This window comes from Rosa chinensis, chromosome 4 (genome assembly GCF_002994745.2).
Source record: "Rosa chinensis cultivar Old Blush chromosome 4, RchiOBHm-V2, whole genome shotgun sequence".
Classification (NCBI taxonomy): domain Eukaryota; kingdom Viridiplantae; phylum Streptophyta; class Magnoliopsida; order Rosales; family Rosaceae; genus Rosa; species Rosa chinensis.
This window is the reverse complement of record NC_037091.1, coordinates 59,146,822-59,165,225: the sequence shown is the minus strand read 5'-3', so window position 1 is coordinate 59,165,225 and position 18,404 is coordinate 59,146,822. Positions and strand designations below refer to the sequence as shown.

General features: G+C 36.4%; 2 protein-coding genes and 1 long non-coding RNA gene across 3 annotated transcripts; all 3 read left to right on the top strand.

Annotated features, from left to right (window-relative positions):
- Positions 1 to 2,510: 2,510 nt before the first annotated feature.
- LOC112199668 lies at positions 2,511 to 3,056 on the top strand. Its single transcript, XM_024340644.1, has one exon. The coding sequence runs from the start codon at positions 2,511 to 2,513 to the stop codon at positions 3,054 to 3,056; it is 546 nt and encodes a 181-aa protein (XP_024196412.1).
- A 3,332-nt stretch (positions 3,057 to 6,388) lies between these two features.
- On the top strand, positions 6,389 to 8,342 carry LOC121052747. Its single transcript, XR_005810096.1, has 3 exons — positions 6,389 to 6,798; positions 7,680 to 7,729; positions 8,067 to 8,342. It is a non-coding gene; the product is annotated as an uncharacterized LOC121052747 (long non-coding RNA).
- A 1,024-nt stretch (positions 8,343 to 9,366) lies between these two features.
- Positions 9,367 to 11,758, top strand: LOC112197948 (transcription factor HHO3). The gene is made up of 5 exons (XM_024338928.2): positions 9,367 to 9,910; positions 10,039 to 10,328; positions 10,451 to 10,733; positions 10,837 to 10,913; positions 11,270 to 11,758. The coding sequence occupies exons 1-5, from the start codon at positions 9,778 to 9,780 to the stop codon at positions 11,666 to 11,668; spliced, it is 1,182 nt and encodes a 393-aa protein (XP_024194696.1). The 5' UTR covers positions 9,367 to 9,777; the 3' UTR covers positions 11,669 to 11,758.
- The last annotated feature ends 6,646 nt before the right edge of the window (positions 11,759 to 18,404 follow it).

Below are 18,404 nucleotides of genomic sequence, written 5' to 3'. Positions count from 1 at the left end.
TCATTTGAAACATTTTTTTTCCATCTTTTTTTATTTTTATTTTTATTTTTATAGAAATTTTGTCTTCAACCTATACATGACAAGTTATAATATATAGGTTTATAAAAACAAAAAAAATACTCTAGGTGGTTGAAAGTCGCTCGCTGATCTACGATATTTATGATATATCTCCGATAAAGAGAAGAATTTTATGATATATCTCCAATAAAGTGAAGAAATGTCTGTGTAAAATTTTTTTTTACAGATATTTACAGATAAAGTGTAAAATCGTGAAGAAATATCTGTGTAAAATCATTTTTTACAGATATTTATAGATAAAGTGTAAAATCGTTTTTTACAGATATTTCTTCACTTTATTAGGGATATCTCCTAAAATTCTTCACTTTATCGGAGATATATCACAAATATTGTAGATCAGCGAGCGGCTTTCAACCACCTAGAGTATCTTTTTGTTCTTATAAACCTTTTATAACTTGTGGTGTATAGGTTGAGGACAAATTAAAAAAAATAAAAAATGAAAAATGAAAAACAGAAAAGAAAAAAAATTTAAAAAAAAAAAATAATAATAAAAAGGGAAAATTTCACAAACAGTACACCAAGTAAATGCCACTAATAATTCTTATACATAAAGTTCCAAACCAATTATTTCGGTACACGAAATCTGAAACTCGACCCACTATCAGTACACGACGTCATTGACGCCGTTAATTTGACACCAAAATATCTATTATGCCCTCAGTTCTTTTTTTTTTTAATAATTTTTTTTTCCTTCGTTTTTATCTCTTTCTTCTTCCTTCTTCCGGCTCCACGAGCGAGAGAGAGAGAGAGAGAGAGAGAGAGAGAGAGAGAGAGAGAGGAGAACTGTTTTTCCTTCTTTCTTTCTTTTTTTACCAAAAAAAATGAATTCGAGTGTGAGAGTACCAAATTACCCTTTTCTGCAAGGTAATATTTAACGGCGTCATTGACGTCGTGTCTATATAGTGGGTCGGGCTCAAAAGTCCATGTACCAAAATGTTCAGTTTGGAACTTTATGTATGGAAATTATTAGTGGCCTTTACTTGGTGTACTGTTTGCAAAATTTTCCAAAAAAAAAAACAGAAGAAAAAAAATTAAAAATTAAAAAATTTCCTTTTTTTAAAAAAAGTTTTTTTGTCTTGAAATGACCATTTTAGCTCTCAAAAGTCAGACTTAACGTCCAAATTAGATATGGACATGGTTGAGGAAAATTGACAAGCTTGGGGGGGTAAACTGATTAAATTGAAAGGACATGAACTAACATGAAATTACCCCTAAACCTCAGGGGGGTAAACTGAATTTAATCCAAAAAATTATATACCAAAATACACACTATTATGAATTATTAAATGACATATATAACATACTATAAAATGACTATTAAAGACAATAATTATACCAAAAAATATTATATTTATTTTATGTAGACTTTCCAATTCAATGATATTAGATTGTATGTCTTAGTATTTTCCTTATCTATTTTCATTTTCCAATTTCACTCATATATATTTAATAAGAATTAAAAATATGATTAAGATCATGTGACATAAAAATGTATGATATATATGTTGAACGCATATTGGTGAGGGAAAACAAAATAAATCCTCTTATGATTTATGACCTAAATCTAAGTCAATCAATTATATTTGCAAAAACAATAAAAAACAATAAAAAACAAATGATTTTTTTTTTTTGAGAATAAAAACAAATGATTTTTTCATTTTTTTGTTGCACAGCTAAAATAGAAAAGAAAAGAAAAACAGAATAGTTCATGGCACTTTCTTATTGATTAGACATTAATTTTTGAAACTCAAGTTTGATTAAGAAATGTATATTTAGTGAAGTCAACGACCGTAGAACTAAGGTAAAACAAATAGCTTGTCCACATTTTATGACCTACCCTCCTCTGCTAGGGTTTACTTTCTAGGGCTCTAGAAAGCAAGATCTTATCTACCATGGATATGGAGATACTTAGTTGGAATTGCAGAGGGATCTGCAATGACACGTCAAAGAGGGCGCTGAAGGATTTAGTTTCCCAGAATCATCCTCAAATCATTTTTCTTTGTGAGACGAAGATCAGCATTCTTGCTGACTTCCGTGAGTTGCATCGGGCTGTTGGATTTCCGCATTCAAAGGAGGTGTTGAGTGATGGTTTATTAGGAGGTTTGGCGATGTTCTGGACTGATGATGTACAAGCGATAGTTTTGACTTTCTCTGCGCATCACATCGAGATTGTAGGAGGTCCTGGAGATCCACGTTGGAGGTTAACGGGATTCTATGGATATGCTAGGACGACAGAAAGAGATCGGTCATGGCAACTGTTACGAAATTTGCGTGATCTAGATTCTTTACCCTGGGTTGTTATTGGGGATTTCAATGAAATCCTGAATAATGGAGAAAAGATTGCTGGGCCGCTTCGTTCCGAACGTCAGATGCGTGGATTTCGTGAAGCTCTTGGATATGGTGACCTTCTTGATTTAGGGTTTTAGGGTGCTATGTCTACATGGTGGAATTCTGACACAGAACTCCAGTTAGATCGTGCAGTTTGTACATCCTGTTGGTGGGATATCTACGGGCTTGCACGAGTGCGTCATCTAGCTCCCAGTGATTCTGACCATGTTCCGATACTCTTACAAGCCAGCTCTGTTCCCTTGGCCAAAAGACCAAGAGTGCACCGGTTCAAATTCGAAGCTTACTGGCTTGAACATAATGATTCTGATGAGGTTGTGAAGCAAGCATGGGCGACAGATGTGACTGGAAGTCCTATGTACTGTGCAGCCAAAAAGATTGAGTTTACAAGGATACAGCTTGATGATTGGCAGAATAGAGCTTTCAGGACTAGGCAGCAACAGATGTTGGGGGTGCGTGCTCGTCTTGAGGAGTTACCAGATGTTCCTATGTCGGTGGAGGTGCAGAATGAAAAGAAAGAGCTTATGAGCAAATTGCAAAATCTTCTTTCACAAGAAGAATTTTTCTGGAAGCAACGGTCCAAAGTGACATGGTTGAAGGAGGGGGATAGAAACACAAGCTTCTTTCATTGAAAGGCTGCCAATAGAAAGAGGAAAAACTTCATTCATGGTCTTTATGATGAAAATGGGAATTGGTGTGATAATGACGCAGGTCTGGAAAGAGTTATCTCTACTTATTTTCAAAAGATGTTTACTACTTCCAATATAGATTTTGAGGCAGTGAATGACACTTTAACAGCTATACAACCGTGTGTAACACAGGCAATGAATATACAATTGTGTGCTACTTATACACAGGAGGAGGTGAGGACTGCTTTGTTTCAAATGTATCCCACCAAATTCCCGGGACCGGATGGTATGCCTCTGCTCTTTTTCCAACATTATTGGGACACTATTGGTGCATACATTACTAAACCAGTTCAGAGATTTCTCCATTCAGGTGAACTTCTTCGTGAAATTAATTTTACTCATATCTGCTTAATTCCCAAAGTTGATAATCCGGAAAATATATCGGAGTTGAGGCCTATTGCGTTATGCAATGTTATCTACAAGATTTGCTCTAAGGTAATAGCTAACAAATTAAAGTTGATCTTGCCTGAGGTGATTTCTCCATATCAAAGTGCTTTTGTTCTGGGGAGATTGATTACTGACAATATCCTTGTGGTCAATGAAATTGCTCACTTTGTTCATAACAAGAGGGAGGGTAATGAAGATTTTATGGCTTTGAAGTTAGATCTAAGCAAGGCTTATGATCGCATGGAATGGAAAAAAGTTCTCGACATATTTGGTTTTGCTTCTTCATGGATTGAGTTGGTGATGCAATGTATTAGTACCGTCCGGTATTCATTTTTAGTCCGTGGAAGGCCTCGGGGGCTTGTGATTCCTAGTAGAGGACTGAGACAAGGGGATCATTTATCTCCATTTTTATTCTTAATTGGAGCATAAGGTTTCTCTGCTTTATTGCGCCGGAAACATTAGTTAGGTTTGCTTCAAGGTATAAAGGTTTGTGATGGAGCCCCTTCTGTCAATCATCTTTTGTTCGCTGACGTTAGTATGTTATATGCTCATGCTTCTTTGGAAGATTGTTACCAGATTCAGGAAGTTATTGAAACCTACGGGAGGGCCTCAAGACAATTGGTTAATTTTGACAAAAGTTCAGTGGTGTTCAGTAAAAATGTGGACTTTGCTATGCAAGAAGAAATATCCAGTTTGTTGGGAGTAGAAGTTGTTGACTCCCATGAAAAATACTTGGGATTACCTACTTATGTAGGGAGAAAGAAAACTGTAACCTTTCAGTACATTAAGGAAAATTTGGCTAAGAAGCTTTCTAATTGGCAAGGAAAGTTCCTTAGTGGTGCTGGAAATGACATTTTGATCAGGGTAGTAGCTCAAGCGTTACCTACTTATGCTATGAGTGTCTTCCAATTAACAAAGAGTTTTTGTGAAGATTTGGAACAGCTTTGTGCTCGGTTTTGGTGGGGATCTGCAATGGATAAAAAAAAGATTCATTGGAAAACATGAAATGCGTTGTGTAATCCGAAAGAAGAAGGGGACTAGGGTTTCGTAGCTTGGCTAGCTTTAATTCGGCGATGCTTGCTAAACAAGCTTGGAGGGTTATTTCTAACCCTAATTCCTTGGTTGCTCGAATTTTTAAGGCAAAATATTACCCTACAAGCTCATTTTGGTTGGCAGATAATCATTCTTTTCCTTCATATTCTTAGAGGAGTATTTTCTCTACAAGGGATCTATTGAAGCAAAACACATATTGGCAAATTGGTTCTGGGACAGAGGTCAATATTTGGAATGATAATTGGTTGCCAAGTTTGCCTAGTGGTAGGCCTCATGAGAATGCAATAGGTCTTGTTGAAGTGACTCAGGTTTCTGATTTGCGCACTACTAATGGTGCTTGGAATTATGATATGATTGTTAGATTGTTTTCTTCAGAGGAAGTGGAGGCCATTTTAAGTGTGCCTCTAAGTTTGAGAAGGGTTGATGATAGATTGGTCTGGAAATTGGAACGGGATGGGAAATATTCTGTTAAAACGGCGTACAGGTTCTCCTTCTCTCATTCTCCTGCTTGTGTACCCTTTGAGCTATCGGTTAACACTGATTTTTGGAAAAAAATGTGGAACGTAAAGATTCCTAATTCGGCAAAGATTCACATGTGGAAAGTGTGCCATAATATTCTTCCATCCATGGAGAGACTCGGTTCTGAAAGGGTGGTGTTGGAGTCACATGTATGTGTTTTGTGTGATAGTGCATTGGAGACTACATTACATATTACTCGTGATTGCCCTTTTACAAGACAGATTCTCCAAAGTAGAGGAGTGTTGGCCCTGGCCCAAGTATGTTTAAGTTCTTATGCCATATCTTTTGATTTGTTGCATTGGTTAAGTTTATGTGTCCATGACCTTTCATTACTGAACTTGGGGGAATTTATCTACCTTTTGTGGGGCATTTGGAAGGAGAGAAATAGCAGAGTTTGGGACAATAAAAGGTGCCATGCTGTTGATGTGCTTCTTAAGTCTACTGTAAGATTGTATGAGTTTCAATTTCATAATACTAGACCGATTACTCAAGGAAGTGGTCGTCCTAGAATTGCTCGATGGAAAGCTCCCTCATCTGGCTTGTTGAAAATAAATGTGGATGGTTCTTTTCACCATGTCTCACGAGTGGGAAGTGCTGGGTTTATGGTTCGTGATGAATATGGCAGTATGGTGGCTGGTGGTGGGAGGCCGTTGGCGGGTTTAATTTCTCCAGAACATGCAGAGGTTTTGGCATGTAAGATGGCAATTGAGTTTGCCTTGGCTCAGAATTTGTTACCTGCTGTATTAGAAACTGATTCTGAGATGGTGCAACAACAACTATCTAGCTCTGAAGGGTCTAACACTTCCTTTCTGGGTCGTATCTAGAAGGATCTGACCTCCATATTGGCTTCAAATCCCAATTTGCAGATTACTCACACTAGAAGAGTTGCCAACAAGGTCGCACACCTAATGGCTGCGCACGCAAGTTCTCTAGTATAGGAATGTTTTTATTTTTCTCCTCCTTCATTCTTATTAGCTGCTATTGCAGCTGATTGTTATCATATGTAACTTTCCGATTTTTCAATAAAGGCTGACCTCTTCTACCTCAAAAAAAAAGAAATGTATATTTAGTTAAGATTTATAGAGTAATTAAATCATTGAAATGACTAAATTTTTTATTTTAAAGATAATAATTTGTTTGCAAATTATATGAGTGAGGTTATTTGAGGAAGTTTAGGCCCGGTTTGGGATTGATTCCCAACCTGCTTTTGAGCCTAAAAGTGATTTTAGGCCTAAATTTACCAAACACCATGTATGTCCTAAAGCTGATTTTGAGGGAATCAATTCTCTGAAAAGCTAGTTTATGAGAAGCAGCAATTTGCTGCTTTGCAAAATTGATTCTACAGAAGCTCTCCGAAAAAACACGGAGGGTTTAAATGAAAATTTTGAACTGTCTATTTTGCCCTCATTCTTTCCTAAAAATCACACTGTACCCAGCAGCCTTATCTCTTCCTTTCATTGCAGATGCGATTGTTCCCTCTCTGTCATTCTCCTCTGCTGCTCCTTTCTTTGCCGTCAAATCCCTAACCCTAATCCTCATCGGCACAAATTGGGAGAGAAGCCCTCTACTTCTCCTCCCTTCGTCTTTGAGAAGCATCATCATAAATACTAGAGGAGCTATTTCTGATTGTCTTCCCATCCTTCCCTCTCTACGGTCAAGTATTCAAGCATTCTTCTGGTCTTCTTCAAAAACTTGGTAGTGCAGCATCGTTCTCCAATTCTAAAAGGTAAAACCTCATACCAACTCTTTTACAGAACTATCTTTATCTGGTTTTAGATTTGAGATTTTTGTTCTTAGATCTGTTTGGTTGATTTTGGGCGTATGCTTGGTTGTTCTTAGGTTTTGGGCGTATGCTTGATTTTGGGCGTATGGTTGGTTGCTTGATCTGTTTGGTTGTTCTTAGATCTATTTGGTTAGATTTGAGATTTTTGTTCTTAGATCTTTATAGTTTATTATCACGCGTCTTGTACGTTCAACGAAGATTTTTTGTTTTTCCTTTTACCTCTTTCCTGGAAATCAAGACATACCCCGAGAATACAGAATACTTGGTCTCAGTCTTGGTCTTGGTTTACACAGCCCGAGAATACAGAATACTTCATCTTCGGAAAACAAGAGTCGCCGTACTGGAAGCTCTTTGCATATATCACTAAGAATTGATACAATGCTTGGTTCTATTGTATCACTAAGAATGAGTACTACAGTAAATTTTCATTTTAAGGTCTTGACATATCTTGTGCTGGTTTGCTGGTTTTGGAGGGTTCCAGTTGCCTCCATATCACAACAACTTGTTCAGCCCTTCGGTAATGCATTCTTGTTCCGAATTTACTTATGGAGTCATGTATTTCTTTCTACCTGTTTCGCTATTTGCACGACTTTTTCTTTTTTCCTCTTTAATACTTGTGACATGATGATCTGAGTTCTGCATACTGCCACGCATTCCTGCATCTCCTAGGCATGTGAGTTGGAATAATTATTAATAGATCAATAAAAGAAAAACGAGAGTGGAGATATGGTTCTGAAGAACAAAACAAGTAGGATGCAGATTAATCATTGAGACCATAACATAAATTGATTGCCTCGTGACTAGGATATATTGTTGCTTTGCAGGTAAGGTGATATCCTGGAGGGCTGGAGGAGTTTTAAACGGAAATGTTATGGTAAATAAGATTGGACCCTAGTTTTTTATTCTTAGAAGGGTTTTTATTTATTTTAAATAAATTTTTTATGTGCTCCCATATATAAGGAACAATTTCCTTCTTCAATTGAGCAACTGAATGATTCAAGTAATGTCCATGGCTTGTAAACTTCAGACAATTTAGTGCAGATTTCCAGTTCAAAGAAAACTACATTTTAAGTTTTACTGCTTGATTGTGTGTCCAGAAATTTATGAGTCATCTATATATTATTATATTTCATTACCAAACATAATATATATAAACCACTTCTCACTTTCCATCTGCCTTGATAAGTCGGAATTATTGGATGTGGTTGCAGCAAAGCGTTGATCAAGAAGATGAACGATTGAGAAGTTTGAAAGACGAGTTGGGTGTTCAAGCTTACAAGCTAATATTGAATACACTCTAGTCCATCTACTTAGCATTTAGTTGCAAATTTGTATTGACCTTAATACATTTTGTGTAATGTTTCCCATTGACCATGGTGGGGGAATGTTTTGTGTAATATTCTCAACTCATTTGTATAATATTTAAGGGTTTAAGGTAATTTTTTATTTGGTCCAAGCAAATATATAACCAAACAAATTACAAAAAACTAAAATTGCTTATATAATTTGTAGAATTGATATATATATATATTGAGATGGAAGTGATGCATTGATAACTTGAACTAGTGTACAAGGACAATACATGAGAAATTTTTTAATTTGGTCTAGTTACATAATTGGAAAACAAAGTTATGTATTTTAGTAGCATCTTTTATCATCTATGCCAATTTTGGTAATTATACCCAACCAAAGCACTTTTTACTTATAAGTTACCAAACACTCAGAAATTGCTTTTGGATCACACAGCACTTTTAAAAACAGTTTACCAAACACGTCAGCTGCTTCTTCTCGCAGCAATATCAGAAGTGATTCTTCTCGCAGCAATATCAAAAGTGATTCTTCTCACAGCACAGCAATCTCAAACTGGGCCTTAGTGAGGTTTAGTGAGTAAATTTAATATTTGAAAATTTGATAAGAGGTGTAAAAAGCATAGAATTTAAGTGAATAAATTTAGAGATTTCAAAAGAAAAGTTCATGATATGATATGGCGCGGCGTCCAGAATCCAGGAATGCATATACCTATTGATTGCCATTTGCAAGGAATGCGAAAGGAAAAGGTGTCAGAATCCAATTGGTCCGTGTCTGTATGGCTCTGGTCACAGCGCGTGGTGGAGGCCATCACGAACCGTAGCCCTAATTCCTAAACAGAGGGGCAGTGTGGATAAGCACAGAAAGCACTGCCCTTTCAGAGACTTGAAAAGCTACATGTACCCGAATCATACGCGACGTGGCCGCCGCGCGTTTACTCACGCTCCCACGGGATTCCCTACCCTCTCGGGAAACCCCTGGAATATTCGGACCCAGAAACTTTATGTCAGTCTTCGATCTTATCTGATAAAGTTCAGAACAAAAAAAAAAAAAGAAGAAGAAGAAGGAAAAAGTAGGTGAAGGGAGGTGGTGACGTCATTGCCAGCCCATAGGATAGGAATCAGAATTTCATACCATGGAATATTCAACCCCTAAAGTGGGTTTCTAATTTTTTTTTTTTTGGTAGAAATAAAAACCCCCCAAAAATCAGAGATTCGCTTTTGTGTACGCGACGCCACGACCTCGACATATCCATCTCTCCCTTTCCTTTCCTTCTCTTTCCCTCGGAGATAAAAAAAACCTCTAAATTCTCAGACTTTCATCTTCATTTTTAAACAATCTAGAAACAGTATTGTTGGTTTCTTTATAAATAATTTGGTTTCGTATTTTTTATCTTTGGTCTGCAAGATTATTCTGTTTTCTGATTCTACTTAGATCCCATATACCCCAAAATTTCCTCTTGTTCGGTTCTATCTATGCTTGTTGGGACAACAACAAGAACATCCTCCTCTCCTCTCCTTATAATCACATTCACAATTCGACATCCCATCTCTCCCTCTCTCTCTCTCTCTCTGATTGAACCCAGAAGCAAGAAAAGGACATAACAATCCAGAAATGCTAATAGAGTCTACAGAGGAAATGCAGGGTTCAAAGATGAGTTTGTATGTGAAAGCCTTGGAGGAAGAGAGGCAAAAGATTCAAGTTTTCCAAAGAGAGCTGCCTCTCTGCTTGGAGCTTGTCACTCAAGGTACATAATACCCTTTTCTTTATTATTATTTTTATTTTTTGTTTATTGTTGATTGCTGATTGGTTTGGTTTGGAAGCCATGAAAATTTCGTAGCTTGATGAGGCTTAAATTTTTTTGTGGGCTTGTAGCTATTGAGAGGTGTAAGCAGGAGCTGTCGGATAATAGCATAGAGTACAGGCATGGGCAATCCGAGTGTTCGGAGCAGACTTCAAGTGAGGGACATGTGTTTGAGGAGTTTATACCATTGAAAAGGAGTTCATGCTCTGATAGTGATAATGATGAGGAGCTAGAAGAGTCTGATCATCAGCAGATTAAGATTGATGACAAGGATAAGAGTAACAGTGGTGACAAGAAGAAATCAGACTGGCTTAGATCTGTTCAGCTTTGGAATACGACCCCAGATTTACCCCGGAAAGAGGTACACTGAAATAAATTCAATCTTTTTATTTGAACCGAATTGTAATTTGGTTTCTTAGTGATTTGGGGTGAGAGAGTAGGAAATGATGAATTTTGGGTTTTTTTTTTTTTTGGTGATTGCAGGAATTGCCTAGAAAGGCTTTAGTGGTGGAGGTTAAGAGAAATGGGGGTGCTTTTCAGCCTTTCCAAAGGGAGAAAGGCATTGGGAAGACTAATGGGGCAGTGGCGAAGTCGCCTGCTTCCGCTCCGGCCACTAGCTCAACTGCTGACACCGTCAGCGGTGGCAGCGGCGGTGGAAACAGCAAGAAGGAAGATAAGGAGGGGCAGAGGAAACAGAGGCGGAACTGGTCGCCGGAGTTGCATCGCCGGTTCTTGCATGCCCTTCAGCAGCTTGGTGGCTCGCATAGTATGTACTTGAAACATTTCCATGTGGTTTGAGATTACTTTGCTGTTTAGTATGATTGGTTGTGTATCTGATATGTGGTTGGTTTGTTTTGTTTTTCTTGCAGCTGCTACACCTAAGCAAATTAGAGAGCTAATGAAGGTTGATGGGCTTACTAATGATGAAGTCAAAAGCCATTTACAGGTCTGTATATGTCACGGCCTATCCGTTTTGATCATTAGGATTTGCAACCATCCCATACATTGCAGAAATTGGAATTCATATATAACCAATAAATTAAATTTTATATGAACTTATAAGATGATTTGTAGTATTGATGTGAATTTCCTAATAACTCAACTCGTGCTATTAGTCATGAATTTTAAGGTTATTATTGGTCCTCTGACCAATTTGATCATGCATTGCAAGTTCTACAGGTTATAGAAAACACGATAACATGAAAGAGACCTATCTAAAAAGCATTGATTAGCAAATTTTGGATTTGTAGTGAACTCAGTTAAGGCCGAGTCTAATGTTCTGTCATCTTCCAATTTTTACAGAAATATCGTCTACACACTCGAAGGCCAACTCCAACAATCCATAACAACAACAACAACAACAACAGCAACGCACAAGCTCCACAATTTGTGGTTGTGGGAGGCATTTGGGTGCCACCCCAAGACTACAATGCAGCAGTCGCAGCTGCAAACACAGCTTCAGGCGAAGCAGCCAGGGTTGTTGCTGCAGCCAATGGAATATATGCACCAGTGGCTTCAACACCTTCTACTGTCACACAGGTGTCACCATCAGCAATGCATAGACCGCGACCAAAGAAACCAGAGCCCTCTTCTCATTCGGAAGAAAGAGCCAGCCATAGCGGTGAAGGTCGCGGTCACTCCAACTCCACGGCTACATCACCCTCCTCCACTCACACCCCTGCCTCCCCTCCTGTGTGTTAAAAGTTTTTAGTATGAGAAAATGATGTAAAATTTTGTAACCAGCCTTATAGAAATTTAAGTCGTTTTAATCAGTTTCTGACTTTTCATCCACTGTTTTGTTTTTCTCTCTTGTTGTGTTTGTGAATTATAAGATGCAGAGGTGTCGGATACCAGGGATAGTGACAGTAAAGTTTTCAAAGTTGAATAAATTATATACAGAACTTTGAAGCAGATAAAAAAAATAATCTGAGGCTCAAGCACGCCAGTAATAACATATTGTCTGTTTGGTTCATTCTTTGTTCTACATGCATGGACATTTGCATAGCAGCTGTCTGTGGTAAAAACTAAAAAACGTTGAAGGGGTGGTAGAGCCTGACAGTTGAATGGTAAGTTCTTTAGGCTATAAGCCTATAATACAGATTTTGCAGTAAGAACGGATTACAGTATGGGGTTTTGATAAATTGAGTCATGATTAAGCTAAGTCAAGAGTTTGATTCCTCCAATAGAACTAAAAACGTGTCGTCTTTGTGAATTAATGTCAAGTTTTTACAAAGCATCTGCAATTTTCATCAAATTATATTATAAAGAATGATAATGCTTACAAGCTAATTAACTTCCACATCTGAATCTGTCCAATTGTCAAAACAGGCAAAGAAGGTTTGGTGGAAACGGGTGGTCTATTGACTCTATATATATATATAGCTATTATTTCATGAGGGAGTTAAAAAGCCTTTATTGACAAAGAATGGAATAATCCTGTTCTACTTGAAAAATATATAATTGAAATGCAAGAATCTTGACCCGAGAGAAATTCCTAACCCAAGAATATAAACAAAGCAGAAGAGTTGCAGATCTAATCAAATCTTTTCTGTTTGGCCTCCAAATCATAGAAAATTTGGTACCATATGAATATTCGTTGTTCTTTCATGGAATAAAAAAAACATAAATAAATAAATAAACAGAGAGAGAAAGAGAGGGAGAGAGTTCCACATTTTGTTGGATCCACATCAAAATTGTGTGCTATTTTCCTACGAAGAGAAACTCTACTTCTTCGTGTACCTAACTTTTACATTTTTAATTAGCTTCCTTAAATGTCATATTTTAGTATTGTAATTAGTGTGTATTTTAAGATACATTTGAACCACTCTAATAGTGAAAGGATATATAGATGTTTTAAGATATTGTGAAGGGTCATATTTTGGTCGAGGATAATACTTTTTTTGTTTTAGTGCATTTTACTTGTCTATCAAGAAGATGTACTCAATGATGCAAATGTAGAAAGGATGCTTTTCATGTTTGTCTTGTACTTTGTTCATATCACCAACATCTTCATGACTTCATTCATCCAACAACAGATCAAGCGTGATAAACTTGACAACTCAATCTTATCATCATCTCATTGAGCAATGATAAATATCTCTAATTTGAGAATCCAAAGTTCTACCTAAAATTTAAAGTACTGTAACATATAATATTATGACTGCATAATATATAACATGACGTATTTTAATAAAAATCTAAAATATCACATATTCGGATATTCCAGCGCATAATTAAAATTTTTGAGATGTGGCGGTGATCAAGTCGAAGTTTAAAACGTGGCAAGCAAGAATAGTATCATTTAGTGTTGTCAACCCACAAGACACATGGGACAAAGCTTGCTAATTTTATAGGTTATCGTCCAGGTTTTTCTAAACAAGACAAAGAAAGTAATGTACTGTGCAAATTGTATGGACTATGGACCACTTCCGAATTCCGAATATTCCATTGTATTGAGGACAAACAATTAGGTATTAGGTTTTAATTACTCATCGTCTTCAATTATGGAATAGGAAATTTAATGTGCATATTAGTTATCAATCTAAATTGCAATGTGCTAGTATATTCTGATATTTGTTTAGCTTATCTTTCTGGGCAGGAGAACCAATCAGGGAAGTATTTTGATCCCCAAGAATCTTACCTTGTCGAAGATTCTATCATATGAATTTAAGAGATTGATTAATCAGATGAAGCTAAATTGGTCACACATGTGTTGGGTCTCTTTCAGCAACTAGCATACAATAATCCCCAGCTCACAGATGCCGAGTATATATATGCAGTTTTGATGTCGACCAAAAATTTGTACGTAAATGATTTGATGAAGGCTCATCTACCTATCATGAAGTTCTCAATCATGATTGATTTAGGGCTTTTCTTTTGGTCTTGTCTAGAGTAACAAGAACGATCACAATCTATTCTCGTTGAACTCCAAATACATGCAATTATATGTGTAAATTACATGTATATATGGATTTACGAAGTTGAATATGTGTTTCTCAAAGTTTAACAACGGAGGTGCTTATATTATAGTTCCCCCTTAGGGTGTGTCTTATAACGTTTTATGAAATTATTTTAGTAATACTGGATTGTAGAATGAAAACGGAGAATTAAACTATAAGTTTTTAAGATATAAATACATATTCGGTACAAGTATTTCAAAACTTGCAATATTAAAAACATATCTATCATTTAAAAAAAAAAAAATCTACAACACTTAGTTTAGTTTTTCCTTAGTAATCATGAAAGATTGACTATTTTGTTTGTATTGATTATGAATCTTTTATTGGTTGTTATGAGAAAAGAAACAGAGAATTGTGAAGGAGATTGAACAAGAAGAATCAAATCCCTCAATTTTTTTTATAAAATATATCATATGAAGTTGCAAGCTCTTGAATCTTTAGTTCAAAAAGATAATTCAATCAAATGTCTCAACCAATTAGTTGTTAATTCCTCTTGCCCATGCGATAATCCAATTATATTGAAGCATAAAATACCAAAGCTTTCACCCTAAATCATCCGTATAAATTAGATCTGACATGTGAAAGAGGGATTTTCTAAATCCTTCATTCTTCTCTACTGTATGATTATGCAAGTTTCAATTGATTGAAAAAGACGGGGAAGAAGAAAGTTCAAACAGCAGATAAAGTAGATGAGATCATGAGAAGAGAGGATAAGTCTCAATGGAAATTATGGGAAAGAAATAGAGAAAAATCAAAAGAGAGGAGAAGAGTTTGTGGATCTATGTGCTTAAAAGTAAAAAAAAAATATATCTCTAATTGCAGGACAGGTTGTTTTCAGGAAACAATGAAAACGTCAAAAAATCATTTCCCATATTTATTCATAGTTCTTGAATTGTTTCCTAAAATTTGTTTTCCTTATTTTTCAAATTTAATGCTCCGAACACAAATTACATAAGTTTTTGAATTTATAAAACAAAAAACAGTATTGCAAAATGATACCAAACGGGCCCTAATATTATACTCTGACAAATCTGATGGTTCGACCGCCCCACTAAAAACTATCTCTTCAAATGAGTATTCAAAATGAAAACTATATAAAACAAGTATTTTATTTTTTCGAGACAATCTGTCGAGTATCTGCCGCCGCATCTTCAAGAGATATCCCACAAAGTCTTCTCTTACCGGACAAGAAAAGCAACAACAGTTCATCCATTACCAAGCAACGAAGAAAACAAGCAATCCGTTGAGAAATTTCCCAAATGCGTTCTAGATGAGCTCATCCTTCTTAGATGGTGGAGTTGGAACAAGGGGCTATAGCTAGATTCAACAGAGAAGTGCCCTTTGGGTGATATCTAAGGCCAAGTGACTCTTTCTGTCCTTCAAATTAAACATATCGAAATCCGTTGGTATGAATTAATGCAAAAGACATTTCTTGGTTCGTTAGATGATCAAAATTAAGTGTCTTCATAACGAGGACATTCAGTGGATATTCTAATCACCTCAATAAAATATAAAACCAGAATATAGTTTATTCACTCTCATATACTAAAACATGCATAATAGTTGAGTGAATTTACTCATATTTTATAATTTTACTGGAATATGAATGAATCATGCCCTTTCTGTCATCAAACTTGAGCTGTTGCATCGGAATAGATTAATGGAGAAAACCCATCTGTTTCAGATTAAAAATGGAAGCAGAAAGATATATATATATATATATATATATATTATATATATATATATATATATATATATATATATATATGGTGGTATCCAGTCAATCATTGAATAAGTTACATGGATATTCTCTCTCTGTGTCTGCATACACAATTGATATGGACTCCAGTGGCTGTTTTACCTTCCCAAACTCTGTTTTGATTCTTATTTTTTACAGTCATTTGCCTTTGTCTCTTAGTTTTTGTTATAATTGGAGCTGGCTAGCCAGGTTGACCCAAGTGAAAGTGAGAATCTTACAAACCATTAGGTGGAATCTTACCCAAAGTCCACATTCATGTGCTGGCTGTATGATCCAACAACCATGAAGGAACAAGGTTATTAATTAGCTGCCGATGATCTCAGAACCCTCTATGACCCTGAGTTAATAATTGGAAGAAAATGGAAACCCTGATCTGTCTTAGTCAATAATCTAATTATCTTATATTACTCCTTTGGCTTCAGAGGAAAAGAAGAGATCTGTACGATTGGAACAATGACGGCGACTTAGTTGAGGTTGGATTCCTAGTCATGGCTGACGACGGAGCTAATAGGAGGGTAGTTATTGAACTATGTTCAGTATTCCTCTCCCTGAGGACACAAACTCGGCCAAATGCATTGACGAGTTAGTTAATACAAATATCTCAGCAAGCAACAATGCCTAAAAGCTCAACCCTTTGAAGGCTTCGATCAGTGGTTCATAGGTTGCGATGAGTTCATCGTTTCCTAGTCATTGTTGACAATCCAATGCTGCGTGCTTATAATTATAAACTCATAAACATATTTGACGAATTTGTAAGACTCATTCAGACTCAGTTCCCTCGAGGACACCAAATCGTCCAGATGCATTCCTGGTTTTCTTCTCAGTTATGATTAATCAAGTGGTTTAAAGTAAGTTTATTGGAGAATAGTGCACTTGGAGTCTTGCACTGAACACTGATATGTATATATGGAAACCGGCTAGGTTAGATTGTACTTAATACGAAAATAGTAACAACCGCCATCTGAAACAGGCTAATTTTATTCCTTCCCTGTAGGCGTAGACGATTGTTAATTAGCTAATCAGCCCAATAAGAAAGAAATGATCATTTACCTAAATTCAGGGTTTGCTAACCCCACTTACCCAAACACCCTAAGAGTTTGACCACTTAAAACAATAAGTTACATTTTTTAAACCCAATTGCCCAACTCTTTCAAAGCATGCTTGTTTTCTTCAAAATTTCTAACCGTTTTGCCCTTTTGTAACTGTCAAGCTTTCAAAACCGTAACAGAATGAGATTTAGAGAGAGAAGCTCCCCGATTTTAGAGAGAGAGGATCGGCGCGATTTCTAGAGAGAGAAACTCCCCGGTTTTAGAGAGAGAGGATCGGCGCGATTTCTATAGAGAGAAGCTCCCCGGTTTTTGAGAGCGAAGCTCTGCCATTTTAGAGAGAGAGAGAGAGAGAGAGAGAGAGAGAGAGAGAGAGAGAGAGGAGTTGTGTGATTTCTAGAAAGAGGAGCCGTGCGATTTCTAGAGAGAGGAATCGTGTGATTTCTAGAGAGAGGAGCTATGCGATTTCTAAAGCGAGAAGCTCTGCAATTTCTAGAGAGAGAAGCTCTGCTGCGATTATCACATGGAGCGAGATCGAGCTCTTGTTTGTGTTCCTCCATCGCAGTTTGATTCTTTTCTTCATCAATCTCTAATTGTTTGATTTTAGCTCGGTTTAATCTGTTTGATTTGAAATTGTAGGTCTTTTTGTGTACAAATTGCTGTGTTAATTTCGAACTGATTTTGGAGAATCTAATCTTCATGTTAACTTTGAACTAGTTATGAAGTGTTTTTGTAGTTCTGATTTGAATTTCTAGGTCTTTTTGTATACATTGTGTTACTTTTGAATTGCTGTGTTAACTTTGATCCTCTTCTTTTCTTTTTCTTTTTTTTTTAAAAAAAAAAAAAAAAAAAAAAAAAAAATCCTTTGAACTGATTTTGGTGAATCTCAGGTTTGTGTTAACTTTGAGCTGGTTGTGAAGTGTTTTTGTAGTTCTGACTACATTATTGGGGAGCAATAGTATGTTTATTGGGGGGCAGTAATCTGTCTTAAGTGTTATGAAGTCTTTGTAATTGTTGTCCATTGATCTTTTCCTTTGTGTTCATAGTAATTTGGTACTGCGCGCTTCTGATGTGTTTTGGTAGTTCTGATTACATTATTGGGGGGGGGGGCAATAATAGCTTTGTTTTGTTATTTTTTTTGCTGGAATATGGTTGATCCTTTGGTTGCTAGGTATATTTATTCTGAAAATGTTATATGGTTCCTCTGAATCAATGTATGAGCTATATATTATGACTTGTGTGAAGACATTTTCCATACATTCCAGTTTTTGCCAAGTGATGTTATTGAGGTTCAGTATTCAGTTCCTGGTTGTGAAATACTTTTGTGTTGATATGTACAAGAAGAGCTACAGTTTTCCTTTTCGACCAATAACCAATGTTGATATGTCTTCTTCTGAATCTGCTACTGACTTTATATCATCTCCCCTTGCGAAGAGGCCACCCGGGAGGCCTAGGGTGAAGTGATTCAAGTCTAATGGAGAGATTGAAAAGAAGCTAATTTGTTGTGGCCATTGCAGCAAAATGGGTAGTCATAACAAGTTAAGTTGCACAAAACCTCTTGTTCAGCAGTAGTACATGTTTATGCAAAGGATTGTTAGGTTTTACAATTTCTATTGGGGGGCAGTAATAAAATTATTGGGAGGCAATAATTGTTTATATTCAGGCTCATTGAA

Bases quoted from the DNA above. Each gene is read 5' to 3' on its own strand.
- LOC112197948 (XM_024338928.2), top strand. From the start codon at position 9,778: ATGCTAATAGAGTCTACAGAGGAAATGCAGGGTTCAAAGATGAGTTTG. The intron at 10,734-10,836 runs GTATGTACTTGA...TTTTTCTTGCAG, and splicing joins GCAGCTTGGTGGCTCGCATA to CTGCTACACCTAAGCAAATT. The intron at 10,914-11,269 runs GTCTGTATATGT...CAATTTTTACAG, and splicing joins AAGTCAAAAGCCATTTACAG to AAATATCGTCTACACACTCG.
- LOC112199668 (XM_024340644.1), top strand. From the start codon at position 2,511: ATGTCTACATGGTGGAATTCTGACACAGAACTCCAGTTAGATCGTGCA.